The 27,318-nt window shown below is 37.4% G+C and overlaps 1 protein-coding gene across 2 annotated transcripts in view; it reads right to left on the reverse strand.

Annotated features, from left to right (window-relative positions):
* The window catches only part of ZBTB41 (zinc finger and BTB domain containing 41), a 60,203-nt gene that overhangs the window by 16,208 nt on the left and 16,677 nt on the right, over nucleotides 1-27,318 (reverse strand). For both annotated transcript variants that reach the window (XM_049857832.1, XM_049857831.1), the window contains exons 6-9: nucleotides 22,644-22,773; nucleotides 18,393-18,488; nucleotides 16,680-16,786; nucleotides 15,092-15,197 (exon numbers count right to left, since the gene is read on the reverse strand). In XM_049857832.1, coding sequence (XP_049713789.1) covers nucleotides 15,092-15,197; nucleotides 16,680-16,786; nucleotides 18,393-18,488; nucleotides 22,644-22,773 — 439 coding nt within the window. The remainder of the gene's footprint in view (nucleotides 1-15,091; nucleotides 15,198-16,679; nucleotides 16,787-18,392; nucleotides 18,489-22,643; nucleotides 22,774-27,318) is intronic.

The raw sequence follows: 27,318 nt of genomic DNA on the forward strand, positions 1-27,318 counted from the left end.
TCCACTGCTTTAAATCACTGACTGAACATTTTTCAGTGTTATTATCATTTGCTATTAAAAAATATCAAACAAAAGCCATAGGATGGGAACAAATGGAGGGCTAAAGGGTAAAAGGAAGGGCTGGTTACAAAGGGGAATGGCGAAATTTTGGGGGTGGTAGAACTAAGCTGTATCTTGATTGTGGTGGTGATTACATGACTGCATGCCTTTGTCAAAACTTGCAGAATGACACACCAAAAACGGTGAATTTCACTACATATAAATTATATTGTAATTTTTTTTTAAAAAGGAATTAAACACTGAGGCTGCTTAAAAGGAAACCGGCAAATGCAAAATGTGCATTCAACAAGAGAGTGGCACTGCTCTCATTGGTTCACTTTATAATTAATAAATGTTATAAATTTGAACTTGAAAGATAAAATAAATTTATACATAAATAGAAGAGTGAGATACCAGTCCTTCACTTTTATTATACATAAATAAAGCTATAAATACATAAAAGTTAACTTAGAAAGCAACATAGTATAGTGCCTAAGAGTAAGAGTTTAGGAGTTAAACAAACCCTAGGCTCCTAGGCTCAAATTTTAATTGTTCTGAATATTAAGGTAGTTTTAAAATGATTAGCATTTAAGCGGTAATTATTGAGAACACCATATCACCTCACCTAGGAAGCAATTCTTATCTAATGAGTACCTGGCAACATGGCAAAATAATTAAATCAAACCTAGATTACTATAATGTTCTATAAGAAGTCTGCTCTTAACATACCCATTGAGAGATTTACTGAAATGCTCAGCACATTACTGCCAAATTAAGTGGAAGCAAAGTATGCCTAACGTTTCACAAGCCATTGACACTTTTCAATTCAGCCAACCCAACATTTACAGAGTAGCTACGCTTTAAAAAAGCACCATGTAAGATCCTGCCTTCCAGGAACTTACTTCTACTTGATGAAACAGACATTAAAAAAGATCATTTGGATTTAGTCAATCGGGAGTGTTATTGATAACCTTAACAAGAGACTCGTAACCACTATGCTTGATTTGTCTTATTCCATTCATATCCACGGTAAGTGCTAAATGAAAATATAAACAGGGTCACCCTGAGTTTATACAGAAAGGGTTATTAATGGAATCATAATATTACAGAATACACAAGGCAGTGGTACTGAAACAGGGCAATTTTGCCCTCCAAGAGGCATTTGACAATGCCTGAAGACACTTTTGTTTTTTACAATTGAGGGGTGGTAGTGCTACTGGCAGATAGTAGGTAGATGCCAGGGATACTGCTAAACATACTACAATGCACAAGACAGCCCCCACAACAAGGATGTGATTCAGAAATCTTGGTCTACACTATGAACAGAGTGATGTTTTGAAAAACACAAAAATGCTCAAAGCGCTTTACTTGCCTCAAAGTGGACTGAGGATAAAGATAAAATCTATAAGGCCTTGCATGGGTCACTAAGTATCCACTCCACCAGTCTCAGTATATATCACCCACCCTTTGCTGTCCATGCTGTAGACAGTCTGTCTTGGTCATCTAGTGCTGCTGTAACAGAAATACCACAAGTGGATGGCTTTACCAAAGAGAAGTTTATTTTCTCACAGTAAAGTAGGCTGAAAGTCCAAATTCAGGGTGTCAGCTCCAGGGGAAGGCTTTCTCTCTCTGTTGGCCTTCTCGTCAATCTTCCCCCAGGCTAGAAGCTTCTCTGTGCATGGACCCTGGGTCCAAAGGACACGCTCTGCTCCCAGAACTGCTTTCTTGGCGGAATGAAGTCCCCCGTCTCTCTGCTAGTATAACAAGTAAGAAGCTTGGGGGTAAAATCCAAGAGACCAGTTTGGGAGCAAACAGACACCCATTAGAATGAAATAGCTCATCTTCTGAAGAGTCTGTCTAGGGTGAGAAGAAAAGGTCAGGCCTAACGTGAAAGAAAAGCAAGTAGTTAAGAGTCCAGCAAAGAAGAGTAGACTGGTTTTAGACAGATACTCATCTTTTTAGCCAACATTCAGAGCTTGCAGAACTATTTTCATAAGGCTAAGTCCCACAATAAAAATCCATGAGGTTCTCGCCTCAATACCTTTTATGCTTCTCTTTTACAAAATATGAAATTTTAAATTTGTAGCCTTGACTTCCTTTCCTTCTGTACCTCTTCTTTTTAACTAATCACCATTTTAGACTGAGGGAGAAACACTGCATAGTACTAAATTATGGGATATTAGTGAAGCCAGACCTGCCACTGTACAGTTTCATTTCGGATGCAGGATTCAGATTCTCAGGTGATGAATGAGTAAGTAGGACTTACTTTGGCATTACTGCTGAGATAGCCAAACTAAAAAAGCATGCTGAGCACACACATCATGTAAATACATGTATAGGTACATTTTATGAATACTGAAATGTAAAGGGAGAAGGGGCTGGCTTAATTTTTTTTGCCAGATTTCATAAAATAATTTTACATGCCTGAAAATTAAACAAAGTTTAGTTGTTCTAGCCGTATTTTTCCATTGGCCATTTTGATTCTCTGGGGAAGCTATGTTGGTTTCCTGTATATTAATTAGCTAATCAAGTAAAAGCCTTTTCATCATTATTTTGTCAGTAATTTTCTAACTTAAGATATGTATGTGTGGACTGTCCTTATTTAGCAAGGACTGCAAACACACATACCTGAAGAGACATGTAGTTAATACATGAATAAACAAAACAAATTAGCTATAAGGCAACAGGTACTCGAGTTGCTTGTATCTGACCAAGCATAACAGAAAATGGCACTAGGAATATGTTTAATGAATGGCTGGTGAAGAAAATATATTGCTGATTGCAAAGCTGTAGATCTACAATATGCATGTGGTAGAAATTGTTGCTTCTGGCAACTTGGAAGACAGAACAAGAAGCTATTGAGCTTGTAATTCTAGAACATGTGGCCATAAAGATCCAGAATATTAGGATGTTCTGGCTACTGATGGCTACTAATGATACTTGCTGGACCCCAAATAGTAAGAGAAATGATTGAGAAAAGCTTTGCATGACAAAAGTGCACAGGAAGTATCAGATTAAGCATATGTTACAAACAAGCTCAAGTCTGTCCTGTAGGATTTCATAATTACTATGGACAGACTACTGTGTCTTATTTTTTCCTTTTCCAAATGGGAGTGTTTACTACTACTATTCTGTCTCTGCTCTACCATTGTATACTGAGGGACTTACATGTTTTGGGGGATGGCATGAGCAGATAACTTTGCTTTTAATTCATAGGTTGTCAGACCACAAGGAGACACATCTCAGCCTGATGGAAATGATTGTGCGGCACACTGTCATCCTAGACTTTGAGCTGGATGCAGTAATTGATGAGACTTTGAGTTGTCTCCTTAGGAAAGGGGGAAAGTATGTTCTGTAGGTAAAAAGAAGGATACACACAAATACTGGCTGACCAGAGAGGTGGACTATAGCAGAAACAACTGACCACCTACCAAAGAGTCATACCCCCCTTATGTAGTGTAGAACTATTACTAGGAAGTAGCTACTTATCCAAAGACTAAATTTCCTAGTCCTGCTAACACCTAGTTGGGGTTATGAAACTAACTTTTACCAATAGAATATGAGTGGAAGTAAAATCAAGTTATTGCTAGGCCAAGAAATTTAGAAACTGAGAAAAGAGTGTCTTCCCCTGTCTGCCAGCTAGGACGCCAGGGTGAAGCCACATGTGGCTACTAGACATCTCTACCTCAATTTCAGTATGTCAATAACTCAATTTATTCTCTCCCTCCACATAACAGAAGAAGGTGAAGACACATGAGACAAGGAGCATAACTGACAGAACAAGGCTGCTGATGAAACAGCATCAGGAGGTAGAATCAAGAGGAGTGGAAGGATTATCCTTGAAAGAGAAGAAAGGCCATCTACTCTTATGAAGAAGAGAAGTTCAGACTACAGAAAATACGGCTACAGACTACTCATGGAAAAAATTACTCATGGCTTCAATTTTCTTTGGAACTGAGAGAACAGGTTATCTGTTGAAAGTGGGGAGGGTGGAGGCTGGGTTATGAGCTTGAGAATTCCTATTTCCTTTCTTCTTGTATCTGATTGGCCTATGACTGCTCTGACCAATACAGTAAGGCAGCAGTGATGCCATTCTAGGACTTAGCTTTTCGGAAGCCTGGCAGTCTCTACTTCTGCCACTTGGAAACTAGAGCCCATGTCAGAAGTTCAGTTACCCTTCTGGAGACCATGTGGAAAAGTACTGAGATTATACAGAGAGGGAAAACAGTCCAGTTGAGCCCAGCTGTCTCCACCAAGACGCTAGGCATATGAGTGAGGCCATCTTGGACAATCCAGACCAGCCCAACTGTGAACTGAACATTACTAAGTGATTCCAGTAAATAACCTATAGAGCCAAAGAACTGCACAGTCAAGCCCTTCTTGACTTCCTCACCCACAAAATTGTGATACATAATAAAATAGCTGTTTCATGCCACTAAGCTTTGATGTAATTTGTTAAACAGCAAGAGATAACCAGAACATTAATCAGTATTTACCATTTCGATATGGCTTGTAACCTTTTAATCTCGGTCCAGTCCAGCCTCCCTTTCCAACCTTAAGGCCTTGACTCATAAACTCAAATATACATGTATGTTGTTGTTAGGTGCCACTGAGTTGATTTTCAACTCACAACGACCCCATGTGACAGAGTAGAACTGTCCTATGGAGTTTTCTAGGCTATAACCACTATCCATTACTAATGCTACTCTCTAATTTAGGCTCTTACCATCTTTTACCTAGATTATGATAGCTTTCTAACTGGTTGATATGCTTGCCTCCAGACTTGTTCACCTCAAATCCAGCAACCACACATCGATAAGGTTAATCTACTTAAACATAAACCCAACTGTGTCACTCTCTTGTTTCAAATCTTCAATAACTTTTCATCTCCTAGTATAAAGTCCAAGTTCCATAAAATGATATATGAGGCTCTATATTCTAGATCCATCATTTGCCAGTTCTTGCAGCAAATGTAGTCTACAGGTTCTGGTTCTACAATTACCTAGACAGCAGATAGATCCACAGGTCCCTGGGGGGGAAAGAGCTCCCAAAACCCTTCCATAAGGTCCACAAGACAAAAACTACTGTCAAGATAGTGCTAAGACATCGTTTACTTTTTTTCATTGTGTGGACATTTACACTAACGATGCAAAAGCAACAAGAGAAAAACTGCTGGCACCTTAGCACTAAACAAGGCAGTGGTACCAAACTACTAATACTCACTGCACTCTCTACCACCTTGCACTCACAGTAAAATAAAAATTTCCAGTTTTTTCCTGATGAAGCAGTAAAAATGACTAATTTATTAAGTTTCTACTTTTCAGATGTCTTTTTAATACTCTCTGATGAAATTAAAAGTGTGATGGCTGTCTCAAGGGACAGCACCCGTGAAACTGAATTGTGAGCTTAAGTAGCCACTTTCTTCATTGAATATCATTTATACTTGAAAGTATGACTGAAAAACAAACTATGGTTACACAGACTTAAGTATTTGGCAGACGCTTTCTTGAAATTAAATGAAGTGTCACTTCAAGGAAAACAACTGACATTTGTTGTCAATGATGAAATCTGAGCTTTCAAGTGAAAATATGAATTTTGGAAAACTTGTATCTACCTTTGTGATCTTGACAGTTCCCGATTATTTCTTTCTGAATGACCAGAGGCAGTATTAGCAAATGCGACTTGTTGACAAGGGACTGGGAAATGAGTTAACATCTGGAACATCTGCATAACTCAGGGAGCCCATATTTTCCAAATAACAAATGCTAATATAAATGATATTATAAAATTATGCATGGGTAAAAGATCCATTCAAAGTACAAGACAGACCAATGGACTGAATGTAACAAAGTATGAAAACTTTATAAAGCTGGTTTCAGGTGCCACCTTACAACCAACCTTTAAGGAACTATCACTTGTTTGGTTTTGGTGTAGAATAAAACAAGAATATCCACAATTATCTGAAAATTTTGAGATATATTGACATTAATGACTAATATAAAATCTTGGTGCTCTTTGAGAGCTGAATGAATACATTGCCCATATATTCAGTAACAATACTCTTCCTTTTTCCAACCATGTATCTGTGGGAGGCTAGATTTTCTTCATTTATTTCAACCAAAATAACATACAACATATATGGCAATCCAGCTGTCATCTATTAAGCCATTAGATTTGCAAAAATGCAAAACAATGGCACTCTTCTACTTTTTTTTTTTGTTTTATAGTTTTTTTTTTATCTGCTATTTATGTTGGCATATGATAGGTATATTATTATTTTTAAATGATTTAGTAAATAATGATTTGAAACTTTTCTGTTTTAATTTCTAACATGGTAAACACAGATACACATCATCTATAAAAACAAATGCTCCTGGCGGAGCCAAGATGGCGGACTAAGCAGACGCTACCTCGGATCCCTCTTACAACAAAGACACGGAAAAACAAGTGAATCGATCACATACATAACAATCTACGAACCCTGAACAACAAACACAGATTTAGAGACAGAGAACGAACTAATACGGGGAAGCAGCGATTGTTTCCAGAGCCTGGAGCCAGCGTACCAGTCAGGTACGGCACAAGCACAGAGAGCTGCCCCACCCCCCTGAACTAACCCCGGGAGGGGGACCAGCCGGTTCCGTGCGCGGCGTGGGACACAGCCGGTAGGAAAAGTCCCCAGGAGGCAGTGACTGGTCTTGGAGCAGAAAGAGCAGCGTCCGAGCCGGGGAACCGTCCCGCAGGGATTTGGACTGGACGCAGGTACGGCATAAACACGGACAGTTGCTCCACCCCCCTGAACTAACCCCGGGAAGGGGACCAGCCAGGTCGCACGGGCGGCGTGGGACTCAGCCGGTAGGAGAAGTCCCCGGGAGGCAGCGACTGGTATTGGAGGGGGGAGAACAGTGTCCCAGCCGGGACACTCGGTCACGGCACAAGCATGGGGAGCTGCTCCACCCATCTGAACTAACCCTGGGAGGAGGCCCAACTGGTTTTCGGGGGCGGCACGGCCACGCGGCTGGAGGGATGAGAAGTCCCCGGGAGGCAGCGACTGATTTTGGAGTCGAGAGTGCACCGTCCCAGTAGGGGAGCCTTGACGCTGGGCGTGGGGCTAGAAGCGGAGGATCTGACCGTGACTCCAGCGGGCCAGACCCCCCGGGGGCAATCTCCACACAGCCAGCACACATAGGCGACGCGCCCACGGGAATCTCAGATATAACAGTCATTCCAAGCAAGACAAGCAACTCTGGCTATATTCTGAGGTGCTACTCTCCTATCTCTCTGTTCCCTCCCCCACCCTCCCCAGGTGGCTTCATTAACATCTGAATAGCCTGAGCCAGAGGGAGAACTCTGATATGGATCTGACTGCATTTTTTTTTTAGCGGATTTTCTGGAAAAACTAGTTTCCCAGTGATGGCTTGGAGACAACAATCCATATCGAACCACTTAAAGAAGCAGACCATGACAGCTTCTCCAACCCCCCAAACAAAAGAATCAAAATCTTTCCCAAATGAAGATACAATCTTGGAATTATCAGATACAGAATATAAAAAACTAATTTACAGAATGCTTAATGATATCACAAATGAAATTAGGATAACTGCAGAAAAAGCCAAGGAACACACTGATAAAACTGTTGAAGAACTCAAAAAGATTATTCAAGAACATACTGGAAAAATTAATAAGTTGCAAGAATCCATAGAGAGACAACATGTAGAAATCCAAAAGATTAACAATAAAATAACAGAATTAGACAACGCACTAGGAAGTCAGAGGAACAGACTCGAACAATTAGAATGCAGACTGGGACATCTGGAGGACCAGGGAATCAACACCAACACAGCTGAAAAAAAATCAGATAAAAGAATTAAAAAAAATGAAGAAACCCTAAGAATTATGTGGGACTCTATCAAGAAGGATAACCTGCGGGTGATTGGAGTCCCAGAACAGGGAGGGGGGACAGAAAACACAGAGAAAATAGTTGAAGAACTCCTGACAGAAAACTTCCCTGACATCATGAAAGACGAAAGGATACCTATCCAAGATGCTCATCGAACACCATTTAAAATTGATCCAAAAAGAAAAACACCAAGACATATTATCATCAAACTTGCCAAAACCAAAGATAAACAGAAAATTTTAAAAGCAGCCAGGGAGAAAAGAAAGGTTTCCTTCAAGGGAGAATCAATAAGAATATGTTCTGACTACTCAGCAGAAACCATGCAGGCAAGAAGGGAATGGGACGACATATACAGAGCACTGAAGGAGAAAAACTGCCAGCCAAGGATCATATATCCAGCAAAACTCTCTATGAAATATGAAGGCGAAATTAAGATATTTACAGACAAACACAAGTTTAGAGAATTTGCAAAAACCAAACCAAAGCTACAAGAAATACTAAAGGATATTGTTTGGTCAGAGAACCAATAATATCAGATATCAGCACAACACAAGGTCACAAAACAGAACGTCCTGATATCAACTCAAATAGGGAAATCACAAAAACAAACAAATTAAGATTAATTAAAAAAAAAAATACACATAACAGGGAATCATGGAAGTCAATAGGTAAAAGATCACAATAATCAAAAAGAGGGACTAAATACAGGAGGCATTGAACTGCCATATGGAGAGTGATACAAGGCGATATAGAACAATACAAGTTAGGTTTTTACTTAGAAAAATAGGGGTAAATAATAAGGTAACCACAAAAAGGTATAACAACTCTATAACTCAAGATAAAAACCAAGAAAAACGTAACGACTCAACTAACATAAAGTCAAGCACTATGAAAATGAGGATCTCACAATTTACTAAGAAAAACGCCTCAGCACAAAAAAGTATGTGGAAAAATGAAATTGTCAACAACACACATAAAAAGGCATCAAAATGACAGCACTAAAAACTTATTTATCTATAATTACCCTGAATGTAAATGGACTAAATGCACCAATAAGGAGACAGAGAGTCACAGACTGGATAAAGAAACACGATCCATCTATATGCTGCCTACAAGAGACACACCTTAGACTTAGAGACACAAACAAACTAAAACTCAAAGGATGGAAAAAAGTATATCAAGCAAACAATAAGCAAAAAAGAAGAGGAGTAGCAATATTAATTTCTGACAAAATAGACTTTAGACTTAAATCCACCACAAAGGATAAAGAAGGACACTATATAATAATAAAAGGGACAATTGATCAGGAAGACATAACCATATTAAATATTTATGCACCCAATGACAGGGCTGCAAGATACATAAATCAAATTTTAACAGAATTGAAAAGCGAGATAGACACCTCCACAATTATACTAGGAGACTTCAACACACCACTTTCGGAGAAGGACAGGACATCCAGTAAGAAGCTCAACAGAGACACGGAAGATCTAATTACAACAATCAACCAACTTGACCTCATTGACTTATACACAACTCTCCACCCAACTGCTGCAAAGTATACTTTTTTTTCTAGCGCACATGGAACATTCTCTAGAATAGACCACATATTAGGTCATAAAACAAACCTTTGCAGAGTCCAAAACATCGAAACATTACAAAGCATCTTCTCAGACCACAAGGCAATAAAACTAGAGATCAATAACAGAAAAACTAGGGAAAAGAAATCAAATACTTGGAAAATGAACAACACCCTTCTGAAAAAAGACTGGGTTATAGAAGACATTAAGGAGGGAATAAGGAAATTCATAGAAAGCAACGAGAATGAAAATACTTCCTATCAAAACCTCTGGGACACAGCAAAAGCAGTGCTCAGAGGCCAATTTATATCAATAAATGCACACATACAAAAAGAAGAAAGAGCCAAAACCAGAGAACTGTCCCTACAACTTGAACAAATAGAAACTGAGCAACAAAAGAATCCATCAGGCACCAGAAGAAAACAAATAATAAAAATTAGAGCTGAACTAAATGAATTAGAGAACAGAAAAACAATTGAAAGAATTAACAAAGCCAAAAGCTGGTTCTTTGAAAAAAATTAACAAAATTGATAAACCATTGGCTAGACTGACTAAAGAAATACAGGAAAGGAAAGGAAACAAATAACCCGAATAAGAAATGAGAAGACCACATCACAACAGAACCAAATGAAATTAAAAGAATCATTTCAGATTATTATGAAAAACTGTACTCTAACAAATTTGAAAATCTAGAAGAAATGGATGAATTCCTGGAAAAACACTACCTACCTAAACTAACACATTCAGAAGTAGAACAACTAAATAGACCCATAACAAAAAAAGAGATTGAAACGGTAATCAAAAAACTCCCAACAAAAAAAAGCCCTGGCCCGGACGGCTTCACTGCAGAGTTCTACCAAACTTTCAGAGAAGAGTTAACACCACTACTACTAAAGGTATTCCAAAGCATAGAAAATGACGGAATACTACCCAACTCATTCTATGAAGCCACCATCGCCCTGATACCAAAACCAGGTAAAGACATTACAAAAAAAGAAAATTATAGACCTATATCCCTCATGAACATTGATGCAAAAATCCTCAACAAAATTCTAGCCAATAGAATCCAACAACACATCCAAAAAATAATTCACCCTGATCAAGTGGGATTTATACCAGGTATGCAAGGTTGGTTTAATATCAGAAAAACCATTAATGTAATCCATCACATAAATAAAACAAAAGACAAAAACCACCTGATCTTACCAATTGTTGCAGAAAAGGCATTTGACAAAGTCCAACACCCATTTATGATAAAAACTCTTACCAAAATAGGAATTGAAGGAAAATTCCTCAACATAATAAAGGGCATCTTTTTTTTTTTTTACGCAAAGCCAACAGCCAATATCACTCTAAATGGAGAGAACCTGAAAGCATTTCCCTTGAGAACGGGAACCAGACAAGGATGCCCTTTATCACCGCTCTTATTCAACATCGTGTTGGAAGTCTCAGCCAGGGCAATTAGGCTAGACAAAGAAATAAAAGGTATCCGGATTGGCAAGGAAGAAGTAAAGTTATCACTATTTGCAGATGACATGATCTTATACACAGAAAACCCTAAGGAATCCTCCAGAAAACTACTGAAACTAATAGAAGAGTTTGGCAGAGTCTCAGGTTATAAAATAAACATACAAAAATCACTTGGATTCCTCTACATCAACAAAAAGAACACCGAAGAGGAAATAACCAAATCAATACCATTCACAGTAGCCCCCAAGATACTGAGGAATAAATCTTACCAAGGATGTAAAAGACCTATACAAAGAAAACTACAAAGCTCTACTACAAGAAATTCAAAAGGACATGCTTAAGTGGAAAAACATACCCTGCTCATGGATAGGAAGACTTAACATAGTAAAAATGTCTGTTCTACCAAAAGCCATCTATACATTTAACGCACTTCCGATCCAAATTCCAATGTCATATTTTAAGGGGATAGAGAAACAAGTCACCAATTTCATATGGAAGGGAAAGAAGCCTCGGATAAGCAAAGCACTACTGAAAAAGAAGAAGAAAGTGGGAGGCCTCACCTTACCTGACTTCAGAACCTATTATATAGCCACAGTAGTCAAAACAGCCTGGTATTGGTACAACAACAGACACATAGACCAATGGAACAGAATTGATAGCCCAGACATAGATCCATCCACATATGAGCAGCTGATATTTGACAAAGGACCAGTGTCAATTAACTGGGGAAAAGATAGCCTTTTTAACAAATGGTGCTGCCATAACTGGATATCCATTTGCAAAAAAATGAAACAGGACCCATAACTCACACCATGCACAAAAACTAACTCCAAGTGGATCAAAGACCTAAACATAAAGACTAAAACGATAAAGATCATGGAAGAAAAAATTGGGACAACCCTAGGAGCCCTAATACAAGGTATAAACAGAATACAAAACATTACCAAAAATGATGAAGAGAAACCCAATAACTGGGAGCTCCTAAAAATCAAACACCTATGCTCATCTAAAGACTTCACCAAAAGAGTAAAAAGACCACCTACAGACTGGGAAAGAATTTTCAGCTATGACATCTCCGACCAGCGCCTGATCTCTAAAATCTACATGATTCTGTCAAAACTCAACCAGAAAAAGACAAACAACCCAATCAAGAAGTGGGCAAAGGATATGAACACACATTTCACTAAAGAAGATATTCAGGCAGCCAACAGATACATGAGAAAATGCTCTCGATCATTAGCCATTAGACAAATGCAAATTAAAACTACGATGAGATTCCATCTCACACCAGCAAGGCTGGCATTAATCCAAAAAACACAAAATAATAAATGTTGGAGAGGCTGCGGAGAGATTGGAACTCTCATAGACTGCTGGTGGGAATGTAAAATGGTACAACCACTTTGGAAATCTATCTGGCGTTATCTTAAACAGTTAGAAATAGAACTACCATACAACCCAGAAATCCCACTCCTAGGAATATACCCTAGAGATAGAAGAGCCTTCATACAAGCAGATATATGCACACCCATGTTTATTGCAGCTCTGTTTACAATAGCAAAAAGTTGGAAGCAACCAAGGTGTCCATCAACAGATGAATGGGTAAATAAATTGTGGTATATTCACACAATGGAATACTACGCATCGATAAAGAACAGTGACGAAACTCTGAAACATTTCATAACATGGAGGAACCTGGAAGGCATTATGCTGAGCGAAATTAGTCAGAGGCAAAAGGACAAATATTGTATAAGACCACTATTATAAGATCTTGAGAAATAGTAAACCTGAGAAGAACACATACTTTTGTGGTTACGAGGGGGGGAGGGAGGGAGGGTGGGAGAGGGTTTTTTATTGATTAATCAGTAGATAAGAACTGCTTTAGGTGAAGGGAAAGACAACACTCAATACATGGAAGGTCAGCTCAACTGGACTGGACCAAAAGCAAAGAAGTTTCCGGGATAAAATGAATGCTTCAAAGGTCAGCGGAGCAAGCGCGGGGGTCTGGGGAACATGGTTTGCGGGGACTACTAAGTCAATTGGCAAAATAATTCTATTATGAAATCATTCTGCATCCCACTTTGAAATGTGGCGTCTGGGGTCTTAAATGCTAACAAGCGGCCATCTAAGATGCAGCAATTGGTCTCAACCCACCTGCAGCAAAGGAAAATGAAGAACACCAAGGCCACACGACAACTAAGAGCCCAAGAGACAGAAAGGGCCACATGAACCAGAGACCTACATCATCCTGAGACCAGAAGAACTAGTTGGTGCCCAGCCACAATCGATGACTGCCCTGACAGGGAGCACAGCAGAGGACCCCTGAGGGAGCAGGAGATCAGTGGGATGCAGACCCCAAATTCTCATAAAAAGACCAAACTTAATGGTCTGACTGAGACTGGAGGAATCCCGGCGGCCATGCTCCCCAGACCTTCTGTTGACACAGGACAGGAACCATCCCCGAAGACAACTTATCAGAAATGAAAGGGACTGGTCAGCGGGTGGGAGAGAGACGCTGATGAAGAGTGAGCTAATTATATCAGGTGGACACTTGAGATTGTGTTGGCAACTCTTGTCTGGAGGGGGGATGGGAGGATAGAGAGAGAGGGAAGCAGGCAAAATTGTCAAGAAAGGAGAGACTGAAAGGGCTGACTCAAGAGGGGGAGAGCAAGTGGGAGTAGGGAGTGAGATGTATGTAAACTTATATGTGACAGACTGATTGGATTTGTAAACGTTCACTTGAAGCTTAATAAAAGTTATTAAAAAAAAAAAAAAATGCTCCTGAGGTACTCAGTAACTTTGAAGGGTATAAAGGGATCCTGAGGAAAAAAAATTTGAGACTCTGGAGCAAGTAAGTCTGCAGTTCTAAGTTCATTTTCTGTTAATGCATGAAACATATTCAAGTTTTTATTTTTCTTTCTGTACGTCATGTAAATCTTTGTATCACAGCACTTAGCAAAATTCCGAGCACATAATGAATGCATAAATTCAATGAATAAAATGAATACATTAATTCAATGAGTGAATCAATGCACAAAATCAGTATAATAATAAATAAATAAACACATGGAACAATGAATACAAATCAACACACTCTCTACTCTTCTTCAAATTGTTTACTTACTACATTTATATATACTATATACACACTCACACACATACCCCATCACCCACACACACACATATATGCACAAACGGAAAAAACCGAACCAACCCTGTTGCTGTTGAGTTGATTCTGACAATGACTCTATAGGATAGAGCATAGCTGCCATATAGGGTTTCCAAGCAGTGGATTCCAAGGATTCGAACTGCCGACCTTTTGGTTTGCAGCTAAGCCTTGGTGGCACAGTAGTTAAAAGGTCAGCAGTTTGAACCTACCAGCCGCTCCTTGGAAACCCTATGGGGCAGTTCTACTCTGTCCTATAGGGTCACTATGAGTTGGAATCGACTCAATGGCAATGGGTTATGTATTTGTATACATATATGTATAAGTAGTTGAATTATGTATGCTCAGGCCATTAAACTGAGTTCTTTGCAACCTTAGACCATCTCTATGTACTTATTATTTGCCCCAAAATACCTAGGCCAAGAACATGAATTCTTTGAACATTTACACTCAGCAACAAACTTCAGTTAAATTTAGGTACCTAGACTGTATTAAAAAATTGGTGTCTGAGACTGACATACCTCCTTTAAATAACATATCACTTTAAATGCTGACTGCGATTAGAAGCAGATTTAAATTTTGCCTACAAACATTGCCTAATGCTGTCTCATTAAGTGTAATATATGGGCTATATACTCAGCTCTCAAAGAGCCACAGCAACAGCAACATAAGATAAATGAAATCCCCAAAGAACACCAAGATTTTATATTAGTCATTAACTTCAATATCTACCATCTCCTTACCTCTGAATCATTAAAAACAAGGAGGAAAAAAAAAATTCGTTGCTCAATTCATTAGGTTTACAGAGAAGTTACAGAAGCTAGAAAAAGGGAGCTGGTCAACCTGTTCACGTTAAACAAATCGAACCGTGAGAAAAGTTAAACTTTCCTCTAACAGACTTAACCGTAGTAATTTTGAAAAACTTTGCTTTTCACTTACTTTTGCCACACTTTCTCTCCAAGGTGTACACTTTTATAATGAACAGTGAGATGATCCCTACGACCAAAACATTTTCCACATTCTTCACACTGATGAGCCTTTTCACCTGAAAATAAATACCCAAATATTTTGATTATAACATGTATTTCAGTTTTGGGGATTTTTTGTTTTTGTTTTTGTTCAAGAACAAATTACCAAACAGTAAGATCATGTAGTGAGAAATACATCAGTAATGTCAAGTCACCCTTAATTCTGGACTATTTGCTTTATACTTCTCACTTATAGATCTTTCTTCAAAAAATCTATGCTTACTTTCATGATGTGCATCCTTTCCCCACTTAGGAGGAAATCAGCAGCCTTTTGTTGTAGACTTCATATCTTACCTTTCAATGTAACAGAGCAAGATAAGTGAAAATTCTTCCAAATAGGGCTTTTTTTAAAAAGAATATATATAGCTAGATATCAAAGGAAACCCTGGCGTCAAATGAACACACATTAAATCAAGAGGAGGCTATCTTACTGCTTATAAAAAGGCCCTCAACATTTTCAGATCTTTGTGTTTCACTTTTCAAAGATTTTTCATCTGTGGGGATTTCTTACATTTGCAATGAGCCAAAATACAAATACAAAGGGATATTGTAGATAAGTCTAATTTCTCATCCTGGTCCCTGAGTTCAGTTACAAAGTCTTGTCCTTTCAAAATCAGTGTCTAAACACCAGTGTGCAAATAAACCATGTGACCCCTAGAATTAGGAACTTAGAATTCTCCTCCTAAGGTTGAAAATGCATAATTCCAGTAAAAAAAGTTCTCGGATCTCTTAGTACCTTTTAAAAGTGGTGATAACAACTGTAATCTGCCTCACAATGATCATTTAAGAAAATAATTACTATATGTTACATACTTTATATTTAAATTGTGTTGATAATAATAATAATAGTCACCTGTTCTACTTGTTCATACAGATGGCTCTTTCCCATTATTGTGCTCAAATAGTTGGCTCTCTTAGCACTTCCTGAACATCAATCTGAGAGGAAAATATGAAAGAAATCCCCAGAATATAAAAATTATGAATACAATATAAAGATCTGAAATTGACCAGGGTTATTAAGGTACTCTTTCCCAAAACTAGGGTTTCAAAATTCAGTAAAATATAAGCATCCAATTATAATCATTTTCCTTTAAACACCAAACTTTTGCCAACTTCTTCTCAAATCCAATCAAAACGAGAAATATCACCTAGGCTTCTCCCTTTAAAGCAGTGCCAATAGCCAATTATTGTAAATAATCCCACGTAATATGTAAAATGCAAATTTTGACAACTTGAATAAGATCAAACTTTAAAAATACACTTTACGGTCAGAAAGGAGTGGCCAACTGAATAAAATTACAGTGACCGAAAGCATGTCATAGAATTAAGTCCCTTTCCAATGCTTTTTAAAACTGTTTTTAGAACCAGCATTATAGAGGGGTGGCCAACATAAACCAAATTATTAAAATTACAGCCAACGTAAACGTGATGTAATATTACATTGTTTTCAGGTGCTTTATAAAAGGATTTTGGAAGCATAATTGCAAAATACAACTTACCTGAATGTATTTTTTTGTGCTTTGTAAGGTGGTCATGACGAATAAATGTTTTTCCACATTCATCACACTCATATCTTTTATCATCATGATGTACTCGTAGGTGAAGTCTACAAGGAAAAAAAATTGAAGAGCACTGAAACTGGTAACCCAGAAAGAGAAAATCTAAAATAATGAAAACAAGGATGTTTACTCAATCACCCTCAGAGATTAACTGCTCTATTTGTATGACTTTCAGAATTCTCCTCTTTTACCACCTGACACTAGGGATCCTATTTCTCTCTTTCAAAAAAGCATTTCAACATTTGTACATGCTCCCACCACTTCCAGATGATATTCCTTCCCGACTTGTTACATCCTAAATCTACTTCACTGAACCTACTAAATGTCTAGGGTTGTTATCTATTTGACAAGCCAAGCCTCAAGATATCAAAGGTAGAAATGAATCACGAAAGGATTAGAATCAGACAAATGGAGTTAGTGTTCGTATGGCTAAGCACATGATAACAGCAGCCAACAAAACAGCAAGTAATGTAGATTGACCTCATTCTGGACAACTGATGCTGCTTATAAACTAAGAGTTGAAAACTTACTGTATTTTATAAGTACTAGACTTTACAGAAATTACATTTTACTATTTAATGTGACTCATTTTATAGTCACCTAAAGGTAGATTATAAAAGGTTTAGATTATTGAAATTTAACTTAAGAAATTTATCACCTACAAAACCTTTATCTATACAAATCTTAGAGAAATGAACAGCCTTCTCATTCAAACTGCCAGAACAGATGTTTATTCTGCCATAACTAAAACCAGTAAGCTGACTACTTTGCACCTAAAGGAGAAATATTCTGTTTATACTTAATAAAAGTTAACTATTACATAAAAGTTTAAATACGAAAGCCTTGAAATTAACATTTTTCAGAGTATTAATAAAGCAATTTAAATTGGACACACAGTTCATTGTTTTTAGTTGCCATCAAAACTATTCCGACTCATGGCGACCCCATGTATTACAGAGCAGAACTGCTTCTTCTTGGTTTTAATCTTAACATAAGCAGATTGCCAGACCTATCTTCCGTAGTACCACTGGGTGGGTTCGAACCACAACCTTTAGGTTAGCGGTCAAGTTTGCACCACCTAGAAACTTCAATAAAAGTATTAAATAAAAGTGTAAATATTAAAGCCTTGAGATTAGAATTCTTGAGTATTAATTAAACAATTTAAATTGTACACATATCTCATAGTAACTGGTTATCTATTACTTATTCAAGGAAAAAAAAAACAACCTCTTCTAAATTGCAAATGTGGTCAGGGATTCAGCCATAAAAATAACTGAGTAAGTTATAATTATTGCACACAAGACTTTCTAAAATTGAGAATCCCCCAGTTTTCAATTTTGCTGTATCTTATACCAAAGTATTATTTGATAATCGTGACATGATACACTAAGTTTAAAACACCAGAGTTTTAATGAACTTTGACTCAAAGAGAAGTAATGAAAAAAATATTTAAATAATGACAGCTTAAACAGTAAAGCAAACTTGGTGACAAGAAAATATTTAATAGTATTTTATGCTGTAAAATGAAGACAACATGTGATAAGAAATATTTTAAGTCAACGTATTTCACTAAAATGATGATAAAAAATAGAATTACAGTAGAGAGGTAATTATATCTTGCTTAACATAAGAGAAAAAAATGGCTTGACTTACCTATATGAGCTCCCATGACGAAAACTTTGTCCACAAATACTACAAAGATGAGGCTTTTCTCCACTATGAATTCTCAAATGTTCTTTCAAAGTAGTTCTAGGTTAAAAAAATATATATATTAAGGGTTTTTAAAAATGCCTATATATATATATATATATATACACACACACACACACATAAAGGAGCCTGGTGGTGCAGTGGTTAAGCACTTGGCTGCTAACCAAAAGGTCAGCAGTTCAAACCCACCAGCCGTTCCATGGGAGAAAAGATGTGGTAGTCTGCTTTCATAAAGATTATAGCCTTGGAAACACTATGGGGCAAGTCTACTCTGTTCTATAGGGTCACTATGAGTAGGAATCGACTCCACCGCAATGGATATACAGTGAAACCTACGAGAGCCACAACTCAACAGCACTGCCTTGTCTTTCTGGGTCTTGCAAGTTTTCCACCTCTGACAGTGTGAGGTCTTACCACTTTTCTATCACTCATTTTAGTGGAAAATATTTGCATTTTTCTCCTCTGACAGGTTCCCAACTTACACAGGTTCCAGCTTTTGCAGGTTTTGCTGTATATACTAAACACAGACTTTCAGAGTTTCCTAGAATGATACTGAAGCTAACAGATATCATAACTCTCCCTTCTTTCTCCTACACTATCTTTGCTCTTTATTAGACTATTCTCCCAGTATACAACCATGTTTGTTATGTCCCTGTCCTTAAAAAAACAAAAATATTTAACTATGGCCACCTTTGTCATTGGTTTGCTCAGAGATTTAACGATACACTTTAAGCAAACTTTTAAGATGCACAAATAAAAAATGCTCAACCACCACTATTCAAAATCAGTAAAACTGATGTAAATTTTGGTGGAGAGGGTTTAATGATATTTAAGGAATCCAGTTTGCCAGTACTATTCCTTCCAAGGAAACCCTGGTGATGTAGTGGTTAAGAGCTACAGCTGCTAACCAAAAGGTCAGCAGTTCAAATCCACCAGGCGCTCCTTGGAAACTCTATGAGGCAGTTCTACTCTGTCCTATAGGGCTGCTATGAGTGGGAATCGACTCGAAGGCAACGGATTTTTTTTGCTTGGTTTGGTTATTGCATCCAACTCTGTGTTCAATGCTTATTGAACGAACTACAGGTATGCCTAACTTCTAGGTGCCAATGTAAAAAAGGAAATTCAAATAAAAGATACAATTATTACTATTCTAACTCCCCCAGTTTCACTGGCCCTCGATTTGGGCTACTGTGTAACCATTACTGTTCCAAGTGTGTCACTAGCAATTCCTGAAATTCTAACAGTATGAGTTTTCCCACATATTTAAACTGCTGAGTAAAGACAGACAAAATTATTTTGGAGTAAAGAAAATGCAAAGCAAATGAGTGACCTTCTGGCTGTCACTACTACTTGCTTTTTATTTCAATCCCATTCCTAGTGAGCTTAAAGTCTGAATCTGAAATGAGGGCACAGCTCTGCCAATAGATGGTGCTCTTCTACAAGGTCCACCAGTGTTTGTCAAGTGTATCTAATTACGTGGAATCCACCTCTCAAAATATCTCTAGATCCCTATGTATCAAGTTGCTGTTGTGTGCCATCAAGTCGATTCCAACTCACTCTGGCCTTATGTGACAGAGCAGAACTGCCCCGTAGGGTTTCCTAGGCTGTAATCTTCACGGAGCAGGTCGTCAAGTCTTTTTAGTAGCAAAAAGATGGAGAATTTTGCTGGTTTTTTTGTTTTTGTTTTTGGTTTGTTTGCCTTTTGTTTTCACAAAAAGATCTTTAAAGGGAAAAACGGATTTGTAATGCATATAATAAACTTTATAAATTATCAATCTGTAGGTATAGGTCTTCATATAAATAAATATAACATCTTGGGTTTCCTATTCTGCCATCATATCCATGTCTAATTTAAGGAAGTGACATTTCTAATTTTTATTAAAGAACTTTTACATACCGAACAGAGTGTAAAATTTAGTATTAAAATAAGCACTTATACTTGGGTTAAGATAGCAAACATTACTATGCCTTAGAATGCTTCTGCATGCTCCTCAATGATCTCATCTTCTCCAGTTCCCCCTCAAAAATAACCATTTATGTTAATCATTCCCTTGCTTTTTTGTTTTACTACCTATGTATGTATCACAAAACAATATACTGTATGTTTTTACAAAACTCAGTAGCAAGCACAAACCCAATAATCTTGCCACTATTAATTAAAGTACCTGGAAGGTAATGTAAACAGTATCCCTGGACCAGAGTCTGGCTGCAGCTTCCCTGACAGTTAACAAGAGCTCTTTCGGGCCCATCAGTGGGTTAAAAAAAAAAAAAAAGTTATGGATAAATACTGGGAAGCATAGGGTTCGCTGTAGTTAGAACATCTGGCAGAGTTAGAATGGACCAGGTGAGTGAGTTGTTTTACGTATTTTGGTGTTCAGTTTACTATGGCCAGTTTACTATGGCTAACCTCTAACTCTCATGAACAGGTCAAAAAAGAGTATTTCTATGAAATGAAAAGTGTAATTTAAATCAAGAGGCAGGACATAAAAACAATAGCAGGAACCTCATAAACACACAAGAGTATTACATAGAGGCAGAGCACATAAGAACCTGGGCCAAATTCTAGCGTTGTGTCACTTGTTAAAAGAGAAAACATGCCAGCACAGACCTTAGTCATGACAACCCTCAACATATCTTGGGTCACTATTACTATTAGAATGGACTGACTGCCCATTACATATATTACACATCTAGCATTTTGGGATCTTCATTCACCATCCTGTGAGAATTCCCTTTGCCTCTCTCCTGTGTAAAACTACTTCCTGTAGCCCCTGTCTTCCTCTTTATCAGTTTACTTTCTCATTTTGTTGGAGCACATCCTTCAGTAGTTTCATGAGAAACAATACACGAAAAATTCTGAAACCTCATTCTAGCTTCAAACTGAATTGTTAGTTTGAGAGAAGAGAATTATAGGTTGGAGATCATTTTCTTTCAGAATTTTGAAACTATCACAGCACTGTCTTATTTCTAGCGTTGCTATTAAGAGAGAAGTCCAAGTAATCCTAATTCTTGATTTAATGTATTGACTTGTCCCCTCCCTAGAAGCTTAGAAGAAATTTCTCTTTGTCCCCAGTGTTCTGAAATATCACAGTGATATCCTTGGTGCAGGTTTATTTTCATCTAATGTCCTAAAGCATGTGATGGGTCATTCTTATCTGCCCTTCAGCTCTGGGACATTTTTTTGAGTTATTTCAATGATGACTTCCTCTCTCTCCATTTTCTCTGTTTTTTCTTTTTGGAGCTCCTTTTTATTTTATAGATTTTTGGACCTCCTGTCTGGTCCTCTAATCTTTACTTCATATTCCCACACATTTTTGCTCTACTTTTTGGAAGATTTCCTCACTTTGTCCTCCAACCGCCCATTTTGGTCATTACATTGGCCATCATGCTTTAAATTTCTGAGAGCTCTGGTTTGTTATCTGAGTGATCCCTGTTCTTGTTTAATGGATTCTATATCTTCAACTAAGGACACCAGCAATTTCTTTTTTTTTGAAGTTTCCTTCTTTCTATATAATCTGTTTCCTCAAGTTCTTTTCATTTTGTTTGTGTTAGAAGCTATCTCCCACTTTAAAGGTTTTCCTCCTATGTTTTGTAATCCTTTAGCTATCTGTTCATGATAAAGTATAACAGGCTAAAAAATAGATGGGAAGGTGGAAGAGTATGGGGGTGCTTTGATGGCTGTTTCACTGTATGTGATCTGGCTGTGCCATCTGCTAAAGAAATAAATTTGTCCTTAGGATGCTCAGATTTTCAGGGAATAATCTTCTGATCTCTGGGTAATCTTCTGATCTACTGCCTGGTGGATAAAATCTAAAAGCTAAGAGGCCAGTGGGGATATGAGCTGGGACTCCCTGTTTTCAGCATTCAGAACACATTTAATCGCATAACATGGCATATTTCAGTCCAGGAAGCCTATTTTTACCTGTCCAGAAGAAAAATGCTCCAGGTTTCTGCTTCCTGGGGAGAGAAGTAGGTGCTCAGCAGTAAGGGCCTATGTAGGTGGTGGAAGGGAATACAGAGACCTAATCTCTAAAACAGTTTTATTCTAATGCTCCTTGTTCTTCTCCTCCATTACCCTCCCCAGTTCCAGAGGTATCTGATGCTGCTAGTTCCTAAGTCTTCTGTGGATTCTGCGATTAATTATTTCTATATAACAGTACCAGAATTTATCTGGGTGTGTAGGTAATTTCTCACCTTTCTCGTACTGATTTTCCACAGATAAAGCAAGTCCATTTTCTCTTTCCACCATGGGTACATTCTATATGGCGTTTCAAATTTCCAGTGTCATTAAACTGACGACCACATATATCACATGGAAAAGGACCTAAAAAGGAAAGAGAAGTGTACCTTTAAGTTTAAAGTATAGATACTAAGTTAAATTTTTAAAAAGTATGCTATAATTCATGCCTATCACTCTTAGTGCATGTATCATAAACCCGTTGCCGTCGAATCAATTCTGCCTCACGGAGACGCTATAAGACAGAGTAGAACTGCCCCATATGTTTCCAAGGAGCACCTAGTGGATTTGAACTACTGACCTTTTGGTTAGCAGCCATAGCTCTTAACACCACTACACCACCAGGGTTTCCGTATATATCATAGTACATTAAAATTATAGTTTTCTCTTCCCTCCTAGATTGTTTATCCCTACGAGGCTGGTTACAATCACCTCTATATCCCTATATTCAGTTACAATTACCTCTATATCCCTATATTCAGTTGAATATAGGGTCTGGCATTTAACACGCATGCAATAAATGCTGAATAAACTAATGAATTAACAAATTCAAATGGCCAATTACCAGTCTGAAATCAGAAAGGAACAGTATAGAATATGCTACATACCAAATTTCCAGAAATAGGAAGAAATGAGAAACTTTGGAAGAATAAACAGAACTTAAGAGAGTTCATGGTTCAGAAATGTACTGCCAATCCTAATGACCACAAGTTTTTAGTGACCCTGAGTAGATGAAAAGTACTGTGGCAGATTTCTGTTTAGTCTTACTGAATTAAACCCAGATCTCACTGGGTCCCAAATTTCACCATGATTTTACTGAATAAGCAAATGGTGAGAACAAGAGTTCCACTGGAAGGCACACTAAAAGGAAGCCAAAAGATGCATGAAAAAGAAGTACACAGCTCAAGGAAGCTGTACATTTGGATGCAAATGTCTCAGAATTTAGAAGGGTAAACTCAACAAGGAATTCTGATGAAAAATTAATCCTAATAGCCAGTGGAAAGCAAATGACACTTGGACACTGAAATTCAGAAACCTATCTATAATCAAAATCAAAACTGTTCAGTAGCCACAGTCACTGAGATAGTTTCAACATGTTTTTGCACCTTAGAAATGAGAGATGACCACAATATTAAGTATCTTTAACATGTTCTCATTTAAAATCTCTAATATTTCATCTTCCATAGGATCTGAGTCATTTAGTAATTCATTCAACAAGTATTTATTGATTTTTAATTCATACCTAGCACTGTGTTAAGTACTATGAAAAATCTCTCTACCTCCCACCTCCTGAAAAGGCTCCAAGAAATTGGGGAAAGAAGAATCAGCATCTACATAGTTAAAATAAATAGACAGAATAAATGCCAAGATTAGCATATTATCAGAAGTGTGTGTTAGGGGAAGAGTGAAATATCTACCACTAAAACTTTCTGTAATGTATTAACTGTATGTATGGAGTCCTGGTGGCGCGGGGGTTAAGAGCTACAGCTGCTAACCACAATGTCAGCAGTCCGAATCCACCAGCCCCTCCCTGGAAGCCCTGGATAGCTGAAGGCTCCAGTTGGGCCAAAGAAGAAACGGAGCATTCTCTTTCATGTTCAGCTACTTATCAGGTTTTTTTTTTTTTTTTAAATAACAACTACATTTTCCCCCTATACTGGCATCCAGCTTTGCATACAGTTAAGTCTCTTGGAATTTTTATTTATGAAGCTATGTTCAAACTAAAGCAGATCTTCATGGCAACTCTCTAGATAGAATAAAAGATTTGACTTCTTAAAGCCAAACTCTACTACTTTTATACTAATAAATACAGATAAATTAAAAATTCTTCTCCCCTAATTGTACAGAGTGCATTATTTAGATGTCTCTCCCCTGGAGGGTTGCTACGAGCAGGAATCAGCTTGAAGGCAACGGGTCTGTTTTTTTGTTTGTTTGTTTGTTTTGGTTTAATCCTAATGTAAGTAGTATGAATGTGCCTTTGAATCATCTAAACCAATTATCAAAATGTGGTGATGGATCTGCATCACTGGGAAGTTGTAAGAAATGCAAACTCTTGGGCCACACACTCCAGACCTGGTGAATCTCCCCCTGGTGATGGGGCTCAGCAACCTGTGATTAATAAGCCCTCCAGCTGATTATGACACACACCAAATTTTGAGAACCACTTATCCAAAACACACAGGGGTTCAAAGGAACAGAAGTATACAGAGAGACACAAAGGAAGCCATGCATATATGTATACAATACCCAGAGAAGCAGTGGTGGTTCAGTGACAGAATTCTCGCCTTCCACGCGGCAGACCCAGGTTCGATTCCCCACAAACGCACCTCATGCACAACCACTACCCGTCTGCCAGTGGTGGACTGTCTGTTGTTAAGATACTGAACAAGTTTCAGCACAGGTTCCAGACTAAGATAGACTAGGAAGAAGGGCCTGGTTATCAGCTTCTGAAAATCAGCCAGTGAAAACAGATCACCACAGTCCAATGCTCAGCCAATGATGGGGATGGCACAGAACTGGGCAGTGTTTTGTTCAGTTGTGCAAGGGGTCACCATGAGTGAGGGGCAGACTCCACAGCAGCTAACAGCGGCAACAACATACAATACTCAAAGCAGTGTTCTTCTTGGTTCATTTGTTTTCTTAAGCAATTGTGGACAAAAATGCAAAGTTACTGTTCTATTTTATAAGTCATATTTCTCAAAGGTCTTGAAAATATTAAAAATTATAATGCCAGAAATAAAAAAATACATGTTATAAAAATTATAATGCTAGAAATAATACAGAGAAAGAGGAAGAAAATTATGTCTGGCACAATGTTTGGTACTTGTGTGTCACTCTCTCATTTAACCCTCACAACAATATCTATGACAGAGGTATTAACCCTGTCTCACCAATGAGGAAACTGGAGCTCTGCAAGGCTGTTCCAGCTCGCACATTAAGTGGCTTAGTCAGACTTGGAAAACAAGCCTAGCTATAAAGGCTTCTGCATCATGCTTCCTATTAAACTTTTTTTTCCTGTGACTACAACCTGGCTAATGTCAACTCTGATGAAAAATTCTACAAATTACCTTATTATTTGTAAAATATTTGTGTGGTCATTATAATGTAATGATACTATAATGTAATGATTTATTTACTGGACCATAATTCATTTTGGCAGGAATGGTATCCCCAGATCCTAACACAGACTCATCATACAGTTAGCAGTTAATAAATGCTAAGCTGAATGTTGAATATATTTCCCTTGGGGATTTTCCTTAATGAACTTTAGTTAGCAAGTTAGCTAACACTTACTGCCTAGCATTTCTGAAATACTTGTTACTGATCCACTGCAGCATGACAGAAAAATAAAAAATCTTTTAAATTAACCTAAATAAAACAATGAAAACCAGAACATCTTTAAAATCTTTTAGTTTGGCCACCTTTTCAGGAATACTCTCTTCAATAACTCTAACAGTTGATCAGCTTAGCATATACACTTCACTGGAGGGAAAGTAATTGCTGTGCAAGACAAGTCACTTCAACACTGTAAGTTTTAATACTTAAATTTTTCTTGAAACTAAACCTACTCCTTAGAATTTCCACCCACTGAAAATATCTTAGAATATTTATTTACTAAGTGATAGATTAAATAAAAGTTAAAATAAGCTGAAAAAAGAGGTGGAAGCAGTATGTTAACCAAAAAAAAAAAAAAAAAAAACTATTTTGCTACAACATTCCTAAAAGGTGGCATAAGAAGAATACACATAGGTTTAATTTCGAAAAGGAACAAACCTATCAATTCCCCAATGGAAGCTGTTTTTTCTGGAACTAAAGTCTAAAAAAGAATTCTCACATGCAATATGCAATTGTGAACATGTCTCCTACTACCTTTAGTAATTACAAAACTGTTTTCATATGATGGCTTCTTGGAAATGCTGAGTCGGAATACTATGAAAAAACATTTTATTCAAGGTAATGCAGAGAGAGCTAAGATAATCTTGCAGCAAACATCACTCTTATATACTAGTATTCCTTATTACATAAAAGAGGCTTGAGAAAGTATCTGAAGATAGATGCTTTAACTCCTTTCCCCAGATGAAATATTTCAAGATCCTTCAAAGTTTTTCACATGACAGGATTTTAAGACCCTATTATCACTGTAACTACCCACTGCTAGAATATATTTTTATCAATATCCATCTTAAATATGGTATCCAGAAAGGAAAATAATATTCCAGATCAATTCATAATTAGGCTGCTATCTACCTAATTTTGAACAATACAGTTTTATTAATATAGTTTAAAGCCACATTGTTTTTTGTCAGTCATATCACATGCCATTAAGCCCATCTGTAAAACGAAGAGTTTTACGGTTTTGCAAGTTCCAGTGACTAAAAGTCAGATATTCCCATAAGTTTTGAAGTTATTCTAAATTAAATCTTGACTTAACGCGCTTTGACCGATTGTAAAGCATATAGACTCCTTTTTTGTTTTTTATTTTCTGCTATAATGTTAACTATCTCTGACAGTTTTGTCATCTACAAATTTCATAAGCATGAAGTATATATTTCTATCCAAGTTGTCAATAAACACACTGAGCAGCATGGGGAAGAGACTTGTACCTGAGGTAACAATAATTCTTTATTGAGA

The sequence above is a fragment of the Elephas maximus genome, chromosome 18, assembly GCF_024166365.1.
Source record: "Elephas maximus indicus isolate mEleMax1 chromosome 18, mEleMax1 primary haplotype, whole genome shotgun sequence".
Lineage (NCBI taxonomy): Eukaryota > Metazoa > Chordata > Mammalia > Proboscidea > Elephantidae > Elephas > Elephas maximus.